The sequence below is a fragment of the Amphibalanus amphitrite genome, unplaced genomic scaffold (genome assembly GCF_019059575.1).
Source record: "Amphibalanus amphitrite isolate SeventyFive unplaced genomic scaffold, NRLGWU_Aamphi_draft 000843F_arrow, whole genome shotgun sequence".
Lineage (NCBI taxonomy): Eukaryota > Metazoa > Arthropoda > Thecostraca > Balanomorpha > Balanidae > Amphibalanus > Amphibalanus amphitrite.
The window spans coordinates 229,728-252,429 of record NW_024882337.1 but is presented as its reverse complement, the minus strand read 5'-3'; the positions used below and the strand labels follow the sequence as shown (position 1 = coordinate 252,429).

At 44.8% G+C, this 22,702-nt stretch overlaps 1 protein-coding gene across 1 annotated transcript in view; it reads left to right on the top strand.

The window, feature by feature from the left end:
* The window catches only part of LOC122366983 (titin-like), a gene marked incomplete at its 5' end in the record, with an annotated part of 146,027 nt that overhangs the window by 76,805 nt on the left and 46,520 nt on the right, over positions 1–22,702 (top strand). The window contains 14 exons of the mRNA XM_043339714.1: positions 617–1,042; positions 2,029–2,388; positions 7,392–7,838; positions 8,532–8,945; positions 9,542–10,768; positions 12,120–15,707; positions 16,010–16,360; positions 17,091–17,294; positions 17,569–17,670; positions 17,981–18,184; positions 18,561–18,767; positions 19,005–19,205; positions 21,102–21,183; positions 22,418–22,468. Coding sequence (XP_043195649.1) covers positions 617–1,042; positions 2,029–2,388; positions 7,392–7,838; positions 8,532–8,945; positions 9,542–10,768; positions 12,120–15,707; positions 16,010–16,360; positions 17,091–17,294; positions 17,569–17,670; positions 17,981–18,184; positions 18,561–18,767; positions 19,005–19,205; positions 21,102–21,183; positions 22,418–22,468 — 7,864 coding nt within the window. The remainder of the gene's footprint in view (positions 1–616; positions 1,043–2,028; positions 2,389–7,391; positions 7,839–8,531; positions 8,946–9,541; positions 10,769–12,119; positions 15,708–16,009; positions 16,361–17,090; positions 17,295–17,568; positions 17,671–17,980; positions 18,185–18,560; positions 18,768–19,004; positions 19,206–21,101; positions 21,184–22,417; positions 22,469–22,702) is intronic.

Below are 22,702 nucleotides of genomic sequence, written 5' to 3'. Positions count from 1 at the left end.
TAATTTCTTTATAGCATAGTTATTACATTTGCTTTAGTAGTTTGGTACTGCAACTTTAATTCGCTCAATATTGCGTGACCATATTTTAGCCTTTCGTCGCTATAAAAGGCGTTACATGCTATGTAGCCCTTTATCGTGGTATTAAAAGGTGTATGTAATTTATTTAGGCTTTTATTCTTAAGTATCGACAGATGGAATGCTTTTAAGAATAATTATGATTGTTGTTAGGTTGCAGCGAACAATGTTTGACACTATGAAGCTCCGACAAATGCACACCCGCCGATCAATCACATAAAACACAATGCAGCCACAAGATATTCTGGAACAAACACAATGTCACCAGTGCATGCTGAATCCTGTCATGCGTGCATGCATGTTTTTAGGAACGCATCTGAAGCCTATGAGCTACTCGTATTTAGCCTGATTTCCATCGCATCCTGCTCAATACCAAGCTTGAGACCACGCGTTCCGAATGAGCCAACTGACAAGACACTGCTCGTCTTATCGTCACTGCTTTCAGCGGAAGTGAGCATGCTACTAATACTGCACCCGGTGACCCACTGGGTGTCGATCAACTCTGCCCCGTGCTGTCACTCACTGAGTTGTGTACCCGCAGGAGCACGTTCCGGAGGACGCCAAGCCGCAGCAGAAGGAGAGGCCCAAGAAGCCAGACGGAGCACCCGAATGGAAGGGCTTCAAGTTGAAGAAGGTCGTCAAGCCGGAGGATGAGGACGAGGACGTGTTAACGAGCATGACACTCAGCCGCCCCGATCGGATTCCAAGAACAGAGTTGGAATTCAAGGAAGTACCGAAAAAGCCATCCGATGATGTTCAGCCGGCAGATGGTATCATCTCGGAAGAGGATACGAGACCAGAGGACAAGATTCCCGGCGAAACTGAGGAAGACAAGAGCAGTGCAAAGAAACCAAAAAAGCGAAGGCCTAAGAAAAGCCCAGAAGCTGTCGAAGAGGTTCCTGTAACAACACCCGAAGCAAGAGAAGGAGAGCAAGTTCCAGAAAAGCAAGATGACCGTCAGCCAGAGGTAAGTTTTTTTGTGATTGTCATATATTTTACAAAGACGCTTATAAAAGACCAGCAATGGAGATCAAACCAAACAAACAGTGAAAATGCAACAATGAATTACTCATCATAACATAAATTTTGTGGGTATGTTGCTAGGCTTACATGACCTATAACAAAGAAACATCAAAGATAATAAAATAGCTTATTCTTAATACACCTACTTCCATGTATTACTTAGCCTCCTAACCAAACCTTCCTAGGTGCACTCAGGCAGCTTTTGCAAAATTGTCAGGGAACTCAGATTTGTTTTTCAATAGAAAAACACAATTCTAACGAATAGTGTTTGAACTATTGACAAAAAAAAACTTCGGTTACCGATTAGAGTGTATGTATATGCGCTAGGAAATGGTTGGGTGGTATGTTATTTCACCTTGTTACAATTGTTACCAGGGGCGGATCCAGAAAATCTCCAAGGGAGGGGCCATTAGAAACCAGGAGGCCCCCATATGTTGGAGGCCCCATCTTCCCACTTGTTGGGCCCCCCCCCCCAAAAAAAAACTGCGTCTATTGAGCTTATCTAGCTGTTCAGGCAACATCTCAACATGAATAGCCACTTTATTTTCAGGAGGCCCCCTTTTCAGCTTTTTAACTTTTTATTTTATTTTTGAAAAAAAATCGGCCAAGGGGGGGGCCATGGCCCCCATGGCCCCCCCCCCTTGTATCCGCGCCTGATTGTTACCATCCTCTTCAGATATCATCCGTCACCGCTTGGTTTGGTATTTTTCATATTTGATCTTTATTTGTAGCTGCCCTTAAATCTATCAATGCATCATTTCACTTACAGTGAAAAGTTTTACAACTCACTAAGTGCGATCAACGTTTCCATGCGTAATAACAAACATGGCACCAAAGTGGATTCAATGGCACCCATATTGATACGTTTTTTTCCTGAATTAGTACCATATCCACTGGTTCTGTCACCTCATGTGTAAATTGCGCTTTCAGGACAAGGACAAAAAGCCGAAGAAGCCCAAGCGCGGACAACCATTGGATTCAGAAACTCCTGAGTGGATCGACTTCTCATTAAAACCGGTGAAACAGGTTCCCAAGGAGATAGACGAGGAAAAGCTGGAAACTGTGGAGCTGAAACCACTAAGTGATACAGAGGAGGACACCACTGACAAAGGCCGCATTGATAAGAAACCAGAACAGCCTGGAGAAGCGGACACGATTCTCAAGAAAATCCCCGGTGATGATAAAGAGAAACCCGATAAAAAGCCAAAGAAGAAAAAGATCAAGAAGAGAAAAACACCGGACGACATGGCCAAACTGGATGAGGAGGAATTGTCGTCAGGGGACGATGAGGTTTGTGCCGTTCATACTTATTTAAATGCGTATATGATGTAAGATAAAAACACCAAAACCACCCAACGTTTCGTGTTATTCACTTTTTCAAGGGTGATATCAGGGGGGGTCGAAGTCTAGTTCATACCAGACTGGCAACCCCACGGCTGACGTCACGATCCCCAGCGTGACGTCACAGCCCCAGGGCATTGACCCCTTGAAGCTTGCAATATTTGATGGTGCTTACAGACAAACTGAACAAAGCTTGTACGTAACAAAAGAGTGATGCTTCTACGCTCGATAATGTGTTTATTGTGTTTTTAGCACATAAAGCAGACAAAAATTGTTCAAAGGCAGAAACAGCGAGGTGTACGCCAGTCGCCACGCATCGATCTCATCGCATAGGTGGTGCCCCAAGAGGCGCAGCATTGCACCCGTGACCCCCTCTTTATGTCCCTAAGGTCATTTCAGGTCAAGAATGGTCTCCAGCAGTTTTTTGTTTTACCGTAACCTTTAACAGAGATATGATTCTTGATTAACCCGCGCCCTGCTGGGGGGGGGGGGGGGTGTTTGAACACCCTCCCCCTTGTGGTTTTTCGCGAATATCTCAAAAACGGCGGCGCTCCGTTTTTGGTACACCTTATCATACATCAATTCTACACATGTTGTGAAAATTTCAGACCAAGGTCATTCAAGGTCAGGTCACTAGGTCACTTGAAGTGACCTCACCTCATAAAAAGTTTCAATGTCTGTCATAGCTACACCGAGTGACCGATCGCTTTGAAACTTTCAGCGATTGCTAAGAGCAATAGCATGTACAAAATGTATATCTCAGAATTTTGATATCGGTGACCTAAGGTCAGGTCAATTTTGCGACCTCCCCATTATAAGTCAATGGGAGAAAATTGAAATGCGTCTCTTTTGGACGAAAGACATTATAAACACTCCCAAACACTGAATTACAAGTGTTTTAGACACACTGAACATGAAAATGGTGTCCGTGACCCCTGTTTATGCCCTGAGGTCATCTTAGGTCACGAATGGTATCTAACAGTTTTTCGCAAATAACTTTTGATAGAGGCATGCTAGAGCGATGAAAACGCCTTAGATGTGTTCAGCTCGACGATACGGATCGACTGATATGCAACATGACCCTTTCCGGTCAGGTCATGACCTTGACCTGAGGTCAAATTTTCAAGTTGACCTTTCAAGGTAAAGTTATAGTTCATTCGATGCGTCTTGACGAGAGGAGCACGATGCCGGTAAAAGTAAGCTCGTACAAGGTTTGGGTCAAAAGTTATTGCAGAAAAACTGTTCCCGAAAAAATCGGCTATTTTTGCAGTTTTTGTCCCCTGCAGGCAAAACCGTTGACGTTAGGTCAAATCTGAGAGAATTACTCAGAAAGGGCGTAAATAGGGCTATCGAATGCGCTTTTCCGCGGCGCTGTAGCTCTATTGGTTCCCGAGTTATGCGTTGGCTTCTTGGAAATTGTCGACATTCGACCTGGAAATCGGCGAAATTTTGCCTTCAATTGTCTCTGGTGACCTGACCTTTGACCTGACCAAAAAATTGACCGAAGTGATTTCCTCATTATTTTTGACGCTCTTTCGAACGCCGCCTTCCGCGTATCGCTACGTGGCCCAGGAGCTGAGTTAGAAGGGGGTGTTCAAACACCCCCCCCCCCAGCAGGGCGTGGAAATCCAGGACCCCCAGCCGGGCGCGGGTTAAACAGCAACAAAAATACATTAGATGTGTTCAGCCCAACGATACAGATCGACTGATATGCATGACGGCATTTTCCGGTCAGGACATGACCTGGAAATGAGGTAAAATTGTCGAAATGACTTTTTGTGGTCAATTCAAAGTTTATTTGACGCGTATTGACGAGAGGAGCACGTTTATCTGCATTTTGCCGGCGTAAAGTCTCATGGAAATCAGTTGAATAAAGTTTAGGTCTGCGGAGTCGGAGTCGGAGTCGATCGGCGTCGACAGTTTTGCCCGGATTCAGAGTCTTAAAGGTAGTGTGCCAGCTTTCCTGGACCGTATGGAGTTAATGGCCCAGATAAGGAGAACCGGATTTTTAGAACTTATCCATACCTTCAAAACTCATGGAAACGTCTTAAATTTTTCAAATTTTGAGTACCCCAGTGCGAAATTCGCCCCGACGGGTTGTCGGTCGTACCCCAACCACATTTCACACCACTATGAACAATAAATGCACACACTGAAATCGCTATTATCGATATGCTCATCCAATCAAGTTTCGATAAACCCGTTCATCATCATCTCCTGCGGTTTCGAACACGCCTGTTAGGTGGTGCGGTAGACCGCGCCCAAAGCCAGGGCCCCGGTAACGTGAGGTAGCCGAGTCGGGGCAGCGTGCGCTGACCCAAGCCGGGGCCGCGCGTCCTCCCGGTGTCATGTGATAGCCCGGGGCTGCCCGCGGGGATGCGGTAGACCGCGCCCAAAGCTGCGGCCCCGGCTTGGGTCAGCGCACGCTGCCCCGACTCGGCTACCTCACGTTACCGGGGCCCTGGCTTTGGGCGCGGCTTCTGCTCATACTTTGTGGTGCGGTGGTGGTGCGTCGGGCCGCGCGCTCTGACTTCGGCCAAGAAAAATGCGTCAGCTGATCATTGTCATTTCTGCCACTTGCGTGTGGTGAAATGGGGTCATAACTTAAGAGACGGCTTTTTCATATCAATTATTTTACATAAAATCATATTTAAAACCATAAATAATGTTCGACAGCCAAATAAAAGAAACAATACCAATACAGGCTTACAGTTTAAGGCTCGACATTGTGTTGTCTACGATTAGACAGCTGATAACTCATTCCCGTACGTCGTAACTCTATAATGACCTTTGCTTATTGTCACATGTGCGCCGCATTCGCGATTGTTGCCGACGCCTGTTTGCAGGTCAGCCCACTACAGTTGTTATACATATCGAAAAACCGAGAAACTTTTAGGCGAAAAGGCACTATTCCAGGCCCATTTTTTATTTTCTTTGCGATATTAGGTAAAAACAGAAGCTTCTTATCCTAGGAAAAATAAAATGGGAAATCTTTCAAAGGTGGCACACTACCTTTAATCGACATGTCATTGCTCAAATTCGTGGTCTTCGTCTGTTTGCGGAAAAATATTACGTTCGGTGACCTTTCCAAGACCGATGTTTAAGCTGAGTTCCTGTTCATCTTCCTGTTTTGGACGAGCTTTTGAGTGTGAAAAGCAAAAGGGGGTGGCTGCACCCGAAACTGCTTTTATTCACAGACATGTTATTTATAACCACAGTTCTGACCGGGGTCGGAGTCGGAGTCGATTTTGGAAACCAGAGCCGGAGTCAGTCGGAGTCACCGAAAATCAATCGACTCCGCAGACCTGGCAGGGTTGCGGAGTCGAAGTCGGAAATAGAGTCGGCTGGAGTCGATAGGTAATGTATACCCGCAGTCGGAGTCGAAGTTGGTTTTTGGAAGCCGAAGTCGGAGTCGGAGTCAGAGTCACCGAAAATCCATCGACTGCGCAGCCCTGGACTTATAACGATACCGAAATGAGCTGCTGTTGGAATGTCAAGTGTGTTCACACGATTTTCAGGCACCAGAATCTGCATCTTAGACCGTGAGATGGTCATTTCATGGCTTCTGGTTTCTAGTCAAGATCTGGTAGCCAGCGGTTCCTTAAAGTTCCCAGGCATGCTCTGTTTCTCTGGCGCCTCAGGTCTCTTGATTTCTCAACCTGTGGGCTGTCTCAACCGTTCACGGTTTTCTGAAAGCTTCTGAGTGGCGGCTCTTCCACCAGCTATAAGCTGGTTGTTTCGTGGTTCTTGACTTATAGCTAAACTTCTGATTCTCAGACAATTTATGATCGATCACACTTAGATCACAAGGATGCTTCTACCGGGATAAAAACAGATATCTCTGTGCATCATTCACTTTACCACCAGGGACTGGCGACTTGCATTCTGTATAACACAATAAGTCTTTATTCTTATTTCTTTACGCGCTGAAATTAACCACCTGTGTCTGGAACCATGATATGATAAAGTAAAAATATTATGCCAAAGCTAGATAAATTAGATGAGCCCCGAAATACAGGAAAATATCCAAAGAGCTTGTTTTACCCTATTTCATAACAACAAAACTATCTGCAAATACGAGATAGCGTCCTTAGCAACCGCCCATAGCAACGTGTTTGTCTGAACCACGCATCTGGAAAATTAAGTAGATACTGGATAAGTCGACTAGAGTTTGGTCAAAACTACACTGAATTTGATTTCGAAATGGCTTTTTGTGAATCAAATGTTAAGTGACTTATTATTTCCCTTCAAATTTTCATACTATTAGAAAACATGCTTGTTTGCTCTATATTTGTAAAGAAACAACTGCAAGGACAAAATATCACGACAAATTCTAGTACCTTGTTGGTAGGAAACTTCGTCCAACCTTATGTTTTAGGGCCTTGGGTGATATGACACATTTTACCTACAGAGTCAAGTACGTTTTTTCGGTTTCGTTCGAATATAGCGCGGGCACTTTTTCACAAATTTCCTCTGCCTTGCATGACATATTGACATATACATACACACATACTACAAATTAACGTCTTTCCTAGCCAACAGAGCAGACACCGAAGCTAGTCTGAAGAATCCACTCGAAGTGTTCAAAACATCACCTTTCGCAATAAACGCCGCTTCTATAATTCTCCGCTGGGTTTTAGAAAAGTTTTGATCCACATGTGTAGCCCGCGTGGATTTATCTTACATCATATACGAATTAATTTGTCCAATTCAAACAATCATTATTTAAATGCGCTAGCATATCTTTATGTTGCACTGGACATTCAAAGAAGCTCAGGTTTGCCTCTTTGGATGCTAGTTTATTTAATATAAATAGTGCGTAATAAAACATGTACAGTAGTTATCTATGCTAGTTTAGCAACAGTACTCAGTAGACCTGTCCAATGTAAGGAATTTAATCAAGGTCTCTGATACTTACATAGCTCACCGTTCATTTCAAATGAATATTTCAGGAGGTGCCGCAGCCAGCCGAGGTGACGGAAGTCCAGCCGGAGGAGCCGCTGCAGCCCAAGGACCACCTTCCAGAGTGGCAGCGTGTGAAGCTGAAGAAGGTGGAGGTGGAGCAGGAGGAGGACGCCATCACCTCCCTCATTATGACGCGACCCGATCGCATCCCCACCACCGAACTGCCCGACTTCAGCAAGAAGCCGCCGAAACCCGACATCGAGCAGACGGCGCCGGCGCCAACCGAGGAACAAACTCTTGACGAGACTCCAAAGAAAAAGACCAAGAAGCCGAAGAAGCAGAAAAAGCGACCAACGGAGGGTGAACAACCAGAGGCGCCCACTGAGGCCGTCACTACCGAAGAACCCGCTCAAGACGAGGCACCTTCAGATGAGGTTCCCGAAGAGAAGCCGACGCCTATGAAACAGCTACCAGACCAGACAACTTCAGACGAGGTTTGTGGCCGACAAAACGGTGTATATGCTTAACAGGGCTATCGAAAGTAGCCTAAATAAAGATAAACCCTCGTCCGGTCGGGCGGTCTCAATATATTCATTTTTTTTCCAAAACGGCTTAATGTAAAAATGAGACGTACAAGATACAAAATTAGTTGCATTTTAGGAAGACCTCTCATAACATGTGTGAGTTCTATGAGCTTGCATTAAATAGTTTTCTCTCATTTGAATAGTATGCTGACTGTTGAGCTCAAATTTTAAAATTCAAATTAATTATATGAGGCCCGTGGCAAGGCGAGGGTGAAATTGGAGTGATAAATCTGCTTTATTATGTTTATATGATTAAATATTTGTAAAGGACATTCTAAACTTGCCTAAAAATAATGATTCGGCTTCCATGCACCCATCAATGGCATACGAGTATGCATCTCTTCCACTCATATGGCTAAATAATAAGTGTTTGAATGCAATCATCAATAATGAAACAAATCATACCTGACACAAATGATTTGACATGTCAGTTGAAAGGTCATGGAAGCAAAGTCATAGAAAGTAAAAGTATCCTTCCATTTGCATGTTAACACAACTGAGTTAGTTTTCTAAATATGTTTGGATGAAAGGGTGAATTGCATGCAATAAACAGACACTGCAAACTATGTAAAAATGTAAAATAAATTCAAATTCACGTTTCAGGCTACACCGGAACAGCCGAAAAAGCCTAAAAAGAAGAAGCGACTCATAGCAGAGGAGGGACAGCCAGAATGGGTCAATTTCGCGCTCAAGCCAGTCCAAGCAGAGCCCAGACCAGTGGAAGCACAAGAAATGGAGACCGTGGATCTCAAACCGATTCCTGACGTGGACGAAGAAAGTCCCATTGAGGCAAAGCAAAAACCAGAAACACTTCAATGGGATTCTCTAGAGTTGAAACCGATTGAGAGCATGGATAGGCCTGTACTGGAGAAACCCACAGGCATTGATGCAAAACCCCTAAAAAAGAAAAAGAAACGCCCAAAGAAACCGGAAGGACCAGAAGAGGAAGAGACAAGTGACACAGAAAAATTGCCAGGAGACGAGCAGAAGCCAAGTGATGTCAGTGCCACGCCTGAGGTTTGTCGTGCTTTCAGCGTCTGTACAAAACTTAGACGGTCTATGAGTTGTATTTTTGAAGATTTTATAGTCCATTACCAATGGACCGGGTATTTGCATTAAAAACAGTGCGCTTGTACTGTATTTTTATTTTTGATGTGGTGGTGATGAAACATAACATTTGATCGCAATGATATTTTGCAACTCACGTTTGGAAATGTGCATATGATACTGATACCAAATGACACTAACAATCGAGCAATGCTTATCGTAAGTGAAGCTGTTGTTATTTTCAGGCTAGTTTTATCATTCATTTATCTTCGCGTTTCTTATTTCGTTGTGGTCGAAATGTAATTTTCTATTGATAATGTTCAACTGGTTGGAGGTTCGTAAATTGTATCGTAATGGTTCGGATTCAAAAACTCAGTAAACAAGTAATGGGAAATAAAACGAAGAAATGGCAAAGAGCCCACATCTGCTTTCGCGCAGCATGGGAGAGAAAGGGGAAATCTTTCTCCTATTTAGAGTTTAGCTTAATTCTATTCATTTCAGCACCGAGTCAGGAACCATCCGATCGTGACCTAATAGCTAATCATGAACATGATCAATGCCTGCAGGAATCGGATGACTCTAAGAAGCGTAAGCCGAAACGAATGCCTCCTGCGGACGAGGAAACTCCGGAGTGGCAGAGAGTGCAACTGAAACCCGCCAAACCCACCCAGAAAGGAACCGAGGATGACAGGGAGACGGTGACGCTCAAGCCGGTGGAGAAAATCGATGAAACAACGGTAGTTGATACTACATTAACAGAGGACACGACCATAACAACAATCGAAGAGGATATCACTGAGGAAAAGAAACGAAAGGATAAGAAAAAGAAACCAAAGCAACCAAAGCGTGAGAAGCCAGAGACTGAGGAAGTTGTCGTTGAAGTTCAAGAGTCCAGTGAAGTGATTTCAGATCAAGAGGAAACAGAGGAGACCATTGTCATGACAACAAAAACAAAGAAAAAGCCAAAAGACAAACCATTTGAAGAGGAAGTGCAAGAAGTTGACATAAATATACCGGATGATAAGGACATTGAAAAGGCAGACACAACGGAAGAATGGAGACGGAAGAAAGACAAGAAACCCAAAAGACCCAAAAAAGAAAAGCCAACGACAACAGAAGTGACTGAAACCACTGAGTTTGTTGAAATATCATCCGATCAAGAAGAGACAATTGAAGAGACAACAATGAACATGAAGACGAAGACAAAAGAGAAGCCCAAAGAGGGGCCTTTTGTAGAGGAACAAGCAGATACAAGTGAGATCGTAAAGGAAGAGCTTTCAAAGCGCGTGGAAAAAATTGATAAGACTCCGGCCACCGAACAAAAACCAGATGAAAAACCATTCGAAGAAGAAGTCCAGGAAGTTGACGTTGAGGTAGAAAAGAAGGACGAACTTCAAGAGGACGAAGTAGAGGAATGGAAAAGAAGAAAGGACAAAAATAAACCTAAAGGCCCGAAAACAAAGAAAGACAAACCTGAAAAAGAGATAACGACAGAAAAAAAGACAGATGTAAAAGAGATTGTGACCAAAGCAAGCTCTGAAGAAGACGAAGAAGAAGTAATCACAACTACAGTTACAACGCAAAAGAAAAAGTTGCCAAAAGACAAACCATTCGAGGAAGAACTGAAGGAAGTCGACATTCAGCAACCCGAAGAGGAGAAACTTGAACCAAAGGAAACACCAGAAGAGTGGAGACGTAAAAAGGACAAGAAAAAACGAAAACCAAAGAAGCCTGAAGCTGAAGAAACTGCTGCTGATGTTGCAGAAGAGTTGGCACCGACTAGACCGGAGCAGGTCAGAGCAGAGAGCAGTCTGACAGTTTTCGCCAACATTTTGGAGTGACACTAGCGTGTGTATAATAACTCACGATTTTCATATCATCGTATTTTTATGCGTAACAAATATCTAACCAATAAATAAGCAATGTACTTCAAATCTATAATTCGCAAGTACCTTATCAGATTTCCGACTATGCCATGGTGTGACGAGTCTAAGGCAAAAGTAAAATTAGGATAACTTCAAATCCGAGTAATGTAATATTATCTCCAAGAGAAATAAAACACAATACACAAAAACACTTGCAATACTGAGCCCTAATACAATGTCAATTATTTTTTAGCGCGATGCTTGTCTTTCCCTGACATAATGGAGGAACACTAATGTACTGCGTAGAAAAAAAGTATTGGTATCCCATAAATAAACAGGCAAGGGCAATGTCGATGGTTTTTATCGGTTGTTGCAAACCCATTCTTGATTGTGAGCCGAATGTTTCCCATAAACAATTACTTACTTATATAGCATGAGCTCTTCTTTCTCATCTACAAGACGTCCATTGGTGTAAAAGTAGAATTTGTAAAAACCTAAAATATGTTCAAAGCAGGATTGAAATAACTGATACCAGGTATGAAAGAAATCGCATATTTTTATCATTGTTATTATTAATTCAATTTTGTTCCCCAAACCGATTGCCTTTTATTTATCGAGAAAAAAAGTAATTTTCTCGATAATAATTTGCCGATAATTTGCCGTCTATTGTTCTTTCAATGGAATTGCAATAATGTGCAATGACTTTTTACACACGTTTTTTAAATCGTATTTATTTTTCTGATGTGATTAAAAAATGCAGTGCACTGATATGTATGACTGTATGTATGTTGATGACATCGATAACAGTTAAAGTATGCATGTTTTAACAACGGGAAACTCGTGTTGTTTTTAACAGGTGAGATGTATGAGAGTTGTGTAATATGTTAGGGCTGCTTAAATTTGTAGCATCAGCCCAACCGAAGCTTCTCATGACGATACTTATCAACCAGGTCGTTCAAGGACATTTGTTATCCCTAAACTACGAAAATGAAGTCATGAATATCAATGATCCAACAATAGTGTGTATCAACTATCAGTCAAAGTTATCTTGCGTGCTGATTGTTTCATAAAGTATGAATTCGGCTAATTCAAATTATTTTAAACATCACTGTATTCGATTCGCGCCCCTAACTGGAGTGTCTGGAGGGTGAAAGTTACATTTACCAAAATCACATTACATAGTGTTATGGTGGATGGCAACATTCAAACAACCGCAAATTTCGCCCCCCCCCCCCCCTTAATTCCTTTGCAATTGACCTATGTGTGTATGCGATTACAGAAAGTTCCGGTATCAGAAGAGGATGTCACATCAGAAGACATCACAGAGAAACCCACCGTCTTGCGCCAACCGGAGGAAATCGACCTCAAAGAAACCACAGAGCAAATGACCGTGCAGTCATTCGATGAAACCACCGTTACTGAGGAAACAACAACACAAGAAACAGTGGTTCTGGTTGAGGAAGATGAGGTTGCAGAGCAAGAAGACATAATTGCTGACACTACGATCACTAAAAAGAAGATGCCAGAGAAACCAGATATTCCTGAAGGGACAGACGAAAAGAGTGACTCTCCTGAGAAGCCATTTGAAGAAGAGGTGCAGGAAACAAATGTTAGCGTTCCCGAAGAGCAGCCATTAACCGAAGAACAGCCAGAAGTCTGGCAAAGAGGAAAACCCAAAAAGAAAAAGCCAAAACGTCCTGAAATACCGAAAGAAGCTCCAGAAGAAAGGCCGGATCAGAAACCAGAAGAGAAACAAGAGGACAAGCCCGAGGTTACCGACAAGAAGCCCTTCGAGGAAGAGGTCCAAGAGACCGACATTGGAATCGAAGATGATGAAAAAATCGCTGATGAACAGCCTGAGGTATGGCAAAGAGGCAAACCGAAAAAGAAGCCTAAGCGTCCTGCTGCTCCAAAAGAGGTTACTGATAAGTCAGAGGAAACGACAGAATTTGTTGAAAAATCGGAGGTAGAAGAAACACGTGAAGGAGCGGTAGAAGAGCAGCTCAAGGTGGACGTTATTGACAAGATTACACAAGAGGAAAGCGAGACTGAAGAAACTGAAGTTGTGACTGAAGTAAAACAAATTGAAAAGAAAAAGCAAGAGCGTGAACTGCCTAAACCTTCAGAGGAAACAAAACCACAAGAAGAGATCGAGGGACCGGACGCCCCAGATCAAAAAGCACTTCAAGATGAAGTCAAAGAAGCAGACGTTGACATAGCAGATGACCAAAAAGTCCATGAAGAACAACCAGAAATATGGCAAAGGGGTAAACCAAAAAAGAAGAAGCCGAAACGTCCTGAGGCTCCTGAGGTACGTGAAGAAAAGCCAGAGACCCCTGAAGAAGCTCCAGAGGCGAAACATGAGGTGCCCGTACAAAAGGAGGATAAGCCTGAATCTCCGCAGGACAAACCACTGGAAGAGGAGGTCCAGGAAGTGGATGTAGATGTAAAAGAAGAAAAAGAGATAATTCAAGAAGAAGAGGTGTGGCAGAGAGGCAAACCGAAAAAGAAGAAGCCGAAGCGTCCTGAGGCTCCTAAAGCACCCGAAGAAAAGCCGGAAAAGCCTGAGGAAGTTCTTGAGACGACACCTGAGGCGCCTATGCAAAAGGACGATAAGCCTGATTCTCCGCTAGACAAACCACTGGAAGAGGAGGTCCAGGAAGTAGATGTAGATGTTAAGGAAGAAGAGCAGATTATTAAAGAAGAAGAAGAAGAGGTGTGGCAGAGAGGCAAACCGAAAAAGAAAAAACCAAGGCGTCCTGAGGCTCCTAAGGCACCCGAAGAAAAGCCGGAAAAGCCTGAGGAAGATCTCGAGGCGACACCTGAAATGCCTGTACAAAAGGAGGATAAGCCTGAATCTCCGGTAGATAAACCAGTAGAAGAGGAGGTTCAGGAAGTGGAGGTAGATGTTAAAGAAGAAGAGCAGGTTATTAAAGAAGAAGAAGAAGAGGTGTGGCAGAGAGGCAAACCGAAAAAGAAAAAGCCAAAGCGTCCTGAGGCTCCTAAGGCACCCGAAGAAAAGCCGGAAAAGCCTGAGGAAGATCTCGAGGCGACACCTGAGATGCCTGTACAAAAGGAGGAAAAGCCTGAATCTCCAGCAGACAAACCAGTAGAAGAGGAGGTTCAGGAAAAGGAGGTAGATGTTAAAGAAGAAGAGCAGGTTATTAAAGAAGAAGAAGAGGTGTGGCAGAGAGGAAAACCGAAAAAGAAAAAGCCAAAGCGTCCGGAGGCTCCTAAGGCACTCGAAGAAAAGCCTAAAAAGTCTGAGGAAGATCTCGAGACATCTGAGATGCCTGTACAAAAGGAGGAAAAGCCTGAATCTCCGGTAGACAAACCAGTAGAAGAGGAGGTTCAGGAAGTGGAGAAAGATGTTAAAGAAGAAGAGCAGGTTATTAAAGAAGAAGAGGTGTGGCAGAGAGGTAAACCAAAAAAGAAGAAGCCGAAACGTCCTGAGGAACCACAGGTGCCCGAGGAAAAGCCAGAATCACAGGTGCCCGAGGAAAAGCCAGAGACCCCTGAAGAAGCTCCGGAGACGAAAGATGAGGTGCCCGTACGACAGGAGGATCAACCTGAATCTTCGCACGACAAACCACTGGAAGAGGAGGTTCAGGAAGTGGACGTTGATGTTAGAGAAGAACAGGAAATAATTCAAGAAGAAGAGGTGTGGCAGAGAGGCAAACCAAAGAAGAAGAAGTCAAAGCATCCTGAGGCTCCTAAGGCATCCGAAGAAAAGCCAGGAAAACCTGAGGAAGTTCTGGAGACAACACCTGAAATGCCCATACAAAAGGAGGATAAGCCTGAATCTCCGCTAGACAAACCACTGGAAGAGGAGGTTAAGGAAGTGGATGTAGATGTTAGGGAAGAAGAGATAATTCAGGAAGAAGAAATGTGGCAGAGAGGTAAACCGAAAAAGAAGAAGCCGAAGCGTCCTGAGGCTCCTAAGGCACCCGAAGAAAAACTGGAAATGCCTGATGAAATTCTGGAGACGACACCCGCGGTGCCTATACAAAAGGAGGATAAGCCTGAATCTCCGCAAGACAAACCACTGGAAGAGGAGGTTCAGGAAGTGGTTGTAGATGCTAAAGAAGAAGAGGAGATAATTCAGGAAGAAGAAGTGTGGCAGAGAGGTAAACCGAAAAAGAAGAAGCCGAAGCGTCCTGAGGCTCCTAAGGCACCCGAAGAAAAACCGGAAAAGCCTGATGAAATTCTGGAGACGACACCTGAGGCGCCTTTACAAAAGGAGGATAAGCCTGAATCTCCGGTAGACAAACCACTGGAAGAGGAGGTTCAGGAAGTAGATGTGGATGTTAAAGAAGAGCAGATTATTGAAGAAGAAGAAGAGGTGTGGCAGAGAAGCAAGCCGAAAAAGAAGAAGCCGAAACGTTCTGAGGTACCTGAGGTACCCGAGAAAAAGCCTGAAGCCCCTGAAGAGGTTCCAGAGACAACACCTCGGGTGCCTGAAGAAAAGGAGGAGAAGCCTGAATCTCCGCAAGACAAACCACTGGAAGAGGAGGTTCAGGAAGTAGATATGGATGTTAAAGAAGAGGAGCAGATTACTAAAGAACAAGGAGAGGTGTGGCAGAGAGGTAAGCCGAAAAAGAAGAAACCGAAACGACCTGAGGCTCCTAAGGCACCCGAGGAAGAGATAGAAAGGCCCGAGGAAGTTCTTGAGACGAAACCTGAAGTCCTAAGTAAGCCACAGGAAGCACCAAAGGCTCCTGAAGAAAGGCCATTAGAAGAGGAGAGTAAAGAGGAAGACACTACGGTTTCTGGAGATCAACCAATAGTTGAAGAACAGCCTGAAGTGTGGAAGAGAGAAAAGAAAAAGAAACCGAAGAAGCCGAAACATACTGAACAAGCAGCACCGGTAAGTCGGGTTTTGATGGTTTGACGCTCATTTCGCGCAACATGATTCCAATTTTTATACATCAATACGTAAATATATAAAAAAATAACAAACAAAAGTCACGAGCATTCGGTGTTATCTGCTAGTATAATCTGTTCAAAATTGTGTTTTGCGCAATTAATCACACTTATAGCATTTCATTAAGGTGCAGCCAAAGAGCTCTGCAAATTTAAGTCTGCAGAGCTCCATGTGCAGCATATTTCCCGAACACGCACTGTTAGGCAAAAAGTAAGACGATTTTAACGATGTTTTGGTTGTTTCAGGATGAAGTTCCCGCTGAAGACATTCCACTGGATGAAGACGTGATTCCAGAGGCTCCCACTACTGAGAAGCCTGAAGATGAAAAGCCAAAAGAAATCAAGAAACCGGAAGATGATAAGCCTGAGTGGCAAGAGGCTAAATTAAAACCAACCAAGAAGCCCAAGCAGTTACCAAAACAGCCCGAGGAACAGTTGGAGCAGGTTCAGCTAAAGCCAGTCAAGAAGCCCGAGGAACTAGAGAAGGTCGAGGTTGAGGAAGTCCAGGTGACTACCATAAAGCAAAAGTTTAAGGAAAGGAAGCCAAAGCAGCCAGACCAAGAAGTCGAAGAACTGCCAATAGAAAAATTAGACGAGGTATTTTTGTCCGAGATGAGTGCTCGGATGCACACTGCTGTAACTCAAATGGTGACTGACATGTTTTAGCTAACAATGAATGAATGATTGATTTCGTATATGTTACTTTTAAAACGTTGATTACGCTGACGATTTTACCAGCGTTAAATTTTTTGTGTGTTTATTTCAACGAGTGCCACTTTGTATGCAGCTGTGTGGCTAACATCTGTGATTCATGTTTTTTTCTCGTTTGAAGTGTTCTTCATGTATTTTACATTGTATTATATCGAACCACTTTTACAGCAGGCCCACTGCAACATGTTAACAATGTGATAACAACATGCATACCTGCCCCACCAACAACCGTCTCTCAAACATCGGTGACTAACTACGCTGGTCGACTTTGATCAGCTGCTGATCGCCATGTGACTAAAAATGTTGCAGAGCAAAACGTCTAATTCATTTACTAATTGTTCGTTATGCGCGTTTTTTTTTTTACCAACTTGCCAACACTGGAGCTACTACCTACTAGTTCACATAATTCGAATTCTTCTCAGCCTCCTCATTTTTAATTGTCGCTTCACCAATCACTCGTAAAAGGTTAAATGCATACAAGCTCCATCTGTAAGTCTATCGATAGCTAGCCACCTGTCATATAATGTCTCTAAAGTCTGTCTCCCAGTTCCAAGTACTTATGGTGTTTGCTCAAACACTGCGGACGCGTCTCTGAGCTTCCACCTGGGTGACACAGGAGACGGCGCGGCGCAAGATCAGCACGCTGGAGGCGTTCACACAGGAGGAGATCACCGTCGGCATGAGCGTGGACGAGGTGCGCCAGTTCATCGTGGAGCGCGAGACCGCCGAGCGCAAACTCTCCGAGGTGACGGCGCCCGTGGTGCAGGAGATCACTCCCGAGCTGCTGGAGCAGGAGCTCAAAAAGGTTACCGCTGAAAAGGTGAGGCACTCGGAACAGAGCAACACACAAAATTTACCCCCAGTCATAAAGGCTTGTGAAAGTTTGAAAAGAAATGTTATTTCCTTGGCGAATGATAGTCATACCAAAAGAAAACAATAAATATGTCAAAAGACCTTAACAAGGGCACAACGGTTACAATGTTGCGAATCCCTTATGATAAGAAAAGATCATCTGACACTGAAACATCGGACAAAAACGAAAAGCACCATTCCAATGCCGATTGATAGGCAAGTCACGGCTCCCGTCCCCTCAGGTTGTGGCAGAGACCAAGCTGGCAGTGATGCAGTCCTACACTGTGAACGAGATCACTCCACAGACCACGGTGGATGAGCTGAAGGCCTTCGTCGACGAACGGGTAAGCGACAAACTATAACAAGAGGAATTAATGTCTGGTTGCGTTGCGCATTCATACTGCTATAAAACAGTAAATACTTTCGGCCAGACAATCATTACTTGATGGCTCTAGAACACAACACACGCTGTTTTTATCATCCACCAAAGCATCCACAAACCACCCTTATTCATAAAAATCCCCGTTCCTTGCCAAAATCTATGAAACCCCGAAGTTAAAGCAATACGAGCTTTCTACAGGAGAACGGACACCATCCATCTTACATTGCGGAGACCGGCACATGACTATCGAACGTGTGTCTGTGACCCTGCAGCACGAGGCCGAGCAGGTGTGGACCACTGTCGAGACGCTGGAGATTGTCGAGCCGGCGCAGCAGCACATCGCCGAGGAGATCAAACAGATCAAACAGGACTGCGCCGTGGCCGAGGTGAAACTCGACCTCACCGAGGGCTTCCAGGTGCAGGAGCTGCGGCCCGAGCTCACCACCGACCAGCTGGAGACGTTCATCACTGAACGGGTCAGTGGTGCAGACCGAGCGGCTTCAGTGGTGGAGGGCAAGGGTTGGTGACGGAGACAGAGGGTTGGTGACTGGAACTGAGGCTTAGTGACAGAGATGGAGGGTTCTGGGTTAGTGACAGAGACCGAGGGGAAGGTCAGTGGTGAAGACCGAGGGTTAATAACGGAGGCGGAGTAGTAGTTGCGAAGACTTTGAAGACCGAGCTCAGCGTTGTAGACCATGGGCTGGTACTGATCTGCTAGTTAGTTAGTAAGTTAGTTAGTTAGTTAGTTAGCTAGTTAGTTAGTAACTGTTACGAACTGAATCAAAAATTGTAGCCTACATGACAATTCTCTTTTCCCTACAATCTCGCTGACACCATTTCCACTTCTACCAGCGTGACGCGCAGCGGCGCATCTCCACGGTGGAGTCGCTGGCCGTGCAGGAGGCTGCGCCCGAGGAGGTGGCCAAGGACCTGACGCAGCTGCTCACCGTGGAGGAGAAGTCGGCCAAGATCAAGCTGGACCTGCTCAACACCTACTCGGTGCAGGAGGTCACCACCGACACCACGGCAGAGGAGACCAAGACGTTCATCGAGGAGCGGGTACGCAGGCAGCCTGACGAGACTGGACAGCGATACACTCCCTTGTAGTCTGTTTTAGCCCATGGCATTGTTTTTAAAGGTACAAAAATAAAACTTGGAATAAGCTCATCTTGCTTCAAGTCATCATCACTAGGTATCAAAGCAATAATAACATTGAACGATGCAGCTGACGCTCAACCATGTCCTGTCACGACAGCCTCAAAGAAGTGTTACTGACTTGGCTTCTTCTGCCGGCAGCATGAGGCTGAGCAGGTGCTGACTACGGCACTCCAGACGGTGGAATCGACCGAGGTCAGTCCGGCCTTCGTCACGTCCGAGATCGAGCACATCCGCACGGAGAAGGTGCAGGCGCTCCAGCACCTGCAGGAGGTCCAGCCACAGGCCGTCCAAGAGATGGAGACTCTCCTGCAGACCACAGTCGAACTCAAAAAGTTCAAGGTTCGTGCTGGGTGTGTGAGGGCTGTGGCGTAACATATCGAACAGCTCCAAGGGTCCCGTGGATGCCTGTTCCGTGTAGCATTTTTGGTTTCTTCCTTCTAATTTCCACCATGAGCTACGCACGATGAAAGATAATCATCACACAGCATCGCTTCATCTTTACCAGCTTCAGGGTACTACTTTGTGTCTAGCTGAATTCATTCTAATAAGTACTAATTATGTGTTGTGTAATTGTGTACAAAGTTTTCTAACGGCTGTGATGTTACTTTTATTTTCTTTATGTTATGTCTCCTAAGTTGATGTGTCACTTTTTCGTTTTATTTCATTCGTTACATCCCTTGTGAAATAACACAAACGAGCGGGTTTATTTTCTACCTGTATTTTCAAACTTAACCCCTATCAGTTCAACAAACCCTTCCACTATGTGTTGTCTAAGCCTTACAATTCAAAGTGACTAACAGCGTGTGATGTCGGTTCCGCGACAGAACCTCTTCTGGGACTACTTCTATGGAACTGTGACCGTTGCCTACACCATCTACTTGCCGCCCGAGGGCAGCAATGAGCACTTCCGTATCGAACCGGTAGAGGGCTACAGCCCTCCCATTAGTCCACGCTAGAGCACAGCCGAGCAAAACGCCCAGGCCAATATCTCTTGCTCGAATGATATTAATGTTTAGTGTAATTCGCAATCAGTTTGAGATGTTCCAAAGTGTTATCCAGCTTCAAGTGATTTGCGACAAACGGAGTTTTAGCTAGACTATTGTTTATGATGAATTTCACAATGGCAGTGTATGTCTTTGTGAGAATAAACCAAATATAAAAGTAACTTGTCTAACTACAAAACACTACATCCCGATGTTTCACGCAACGGAGCAACAACCAAGTACGTGATTAATTGTTTCACATTTGCAGCTTTTAGTCGATTCACGTAGTTTTCGGATGACTGAGCTTTGGTCGTATTCCCACATAGACATACCCTGCAGAATGCTTAGCCGTCGCAATTCTAACAGGTCGATAGTTAGCCTAGAATGGCTACTTGTCGCTACTTGATGCTTTGCTGGTGTCACCCTTATTCGTAGCACCGACGAAGCCTTCATAATTATGCAGAGGTTCTCAAGGAGACATTCAAGCTTTTGACTTTGTGACCCAATGGTCAATAACAGTAATACAGTGTTCACCCCTTCAGAACTCTGCTACTATCTCGTTGCACACCGTCATTTTCAGGTTTGCCTTCGCATTGGTTTATTTGTGGTCATAAATATGCGTCTAACAATACATCCAATAAAGGTACTTCAAAACCAGTATCCAACTCAAATTCAAATGCTCAAATTCAAACATTCACTTAGTACTAAACTTGTGACAAAAAATAACAAAATCACAGTTCTTCGGATCAGTGAATGTCCCTTGGAGACCTTCTAAGAGTCATTTGCCTGAAGTGCCAAACCAAACGAAGCAATTGAAATGTAAGGCAAATGTGGTGCCTCGCATCGTTTTAATGAGTGAACGGTAATCATTTTTAGAAGCTGTTTCAGTCACGTGAGTCCAAAAAATAGTGTGTATCGCGCCAGCTAACCCCTCGTGTAGATGTGCATTGTTAGTTGGTTGTATGAGAAGCGTAGCATCCTCCTCTATAGTATTAGCTTCACCAGCGTGCCCAGAACCTCTCACACGTCGCGGGTATCTACTAACTATTCCAGGGAGATAACCCAAGCCCGCGGAGAACCTACACTCTGCTCTCGCGCTACACATGACAACGTTCTGTTTTACCAAAAATGAGCAGCGTAGGCATGCTATTTGATCAGCTCAGGTTGCCTCAATCATCACATGAGGCATTGCGGGCACATGCCATCTGCAGCGAATAGCCCTTTACTCAGCTAACGTGCAACATGTTTTCAGTATGTGACGGAACTGGCAAAGGAAACATCCGAGGCGACTACAGAGAAGGTCACTGCCACCAAAACCGAGACAACTGTGAAAGGTACGTAACGAGCTGCGTAAGTCGAATGCTACCAAAATCCCACCTAGATACGGCCGGCGTTCACGAGCTAATGCATGTACCGTGGCGCCAACAACCCTTGATTTCCTGCTGGCCCCAATACTATGCATGGAAATACGCTCCTTTTGCGCTTATAGGCTGAGCGTTTGCTTTTACACTTCAGCGTTTAGTTCTCCTCCGTCGCATGTTACCTGCCTTTTTCGATGCACGTTCGAATATTATTCTGCGTTGTAGTTCAATTTTGGTTGTATTGCAACACGACGTGAATTTAATTATTTGTTCGCTTGGGCCACAAGCAATGTTTATTTCCTTTTGCTCATTATTTGTATAAAGGAGCGGAGCACTTTAGCTTCGTAGCAAACCATTCCTTTAGTACCCCTGTTTTATTTTTGGCTTGCTTTGTTTTGTTTTGGTCTACTTTTGTTTTGAGTGCTCCATTGTGCTGCCCTCCCATTAGCTAGCTGTCCCGCCTGACCCCGCGTGACCCTGCTCTGTCCGTCCAGTGTATGCGACCTGCCCGGCTGCCGTGACCTGCAGTGACCTGGCTGAGCTGCTGTCGGAGTCTGTGTGTGACCCGTCAGCGACCCTGCGAGAAGGCAGCGCCGACCGCCGCCTGTCCCCGCTCCCCTGTGTGCTGGAGAGGGAGGAAAAGACGTCGTTCCGTACCCTTGTGTCAATGGCAGCGACATATTCAACAGTCCACTGCAGTCCATAACCGGTCACTGTCTAGTGTCTAAAGACAGTAGCTGTGTTGGTCCGGCCGTGCACAGTGGACACAGTCGTGGCGCACAGCGGACGAAATGCGGCGCGATATATCCAGCTGCAGTCAGACGTCCAGTGAAGTTTAGGTTCCCTTGATGAACTCGGCTAGCAATGAGTCAGTGATGAATGTTAAATGAATGGTAGTTCGAGGAAGTTCGTATGTTTTATGTTTCGCGTGCCTGTTTCGTTAGATTAGTTATAGATTGTATGACTATAAACTGCCAAGGTTCAGATGAAGGATACATATTTGAACAAAACATTCCGCAGCTTCGTATTTACAACCGCCTTACAGGCGCCCCCAATAACTCGACTGCAACGCATAATGCTCGTGTCGGTACATTTTATAAATAAATTGAAAAGAATGCGATGTCTTTTTTTCAAACCCATACAATGAATCATGTAGAGCTCGCCGCCAGCCACACGATCACAACTTCACAAACTCTGCCGTTTCCAGACAAGAAAAAGAAGCTGAAGCCGCGGACTGCTTCCGTAGAGCGTCTGCCAGGTTCGAGCCTCGTGTCACTTCGCTATGTTTCGCTCTGTCTAATATATCGCTCAGCGTGGGGCGACCTCTTCTTCTGTCTCTGTCGCCGCTCTTTCGGTCTCTGCCGCCGCTCTCTAAAGTCTCTGTCTCTGACTCTGCCGGTGCCATCTGTCCCCACTCTTCCCGCTCACGACCGCGGCCGGTGTGCCGCGAAACTCATCAAACTCACTAAGCACGCAGCGCTCACCGGGTTCG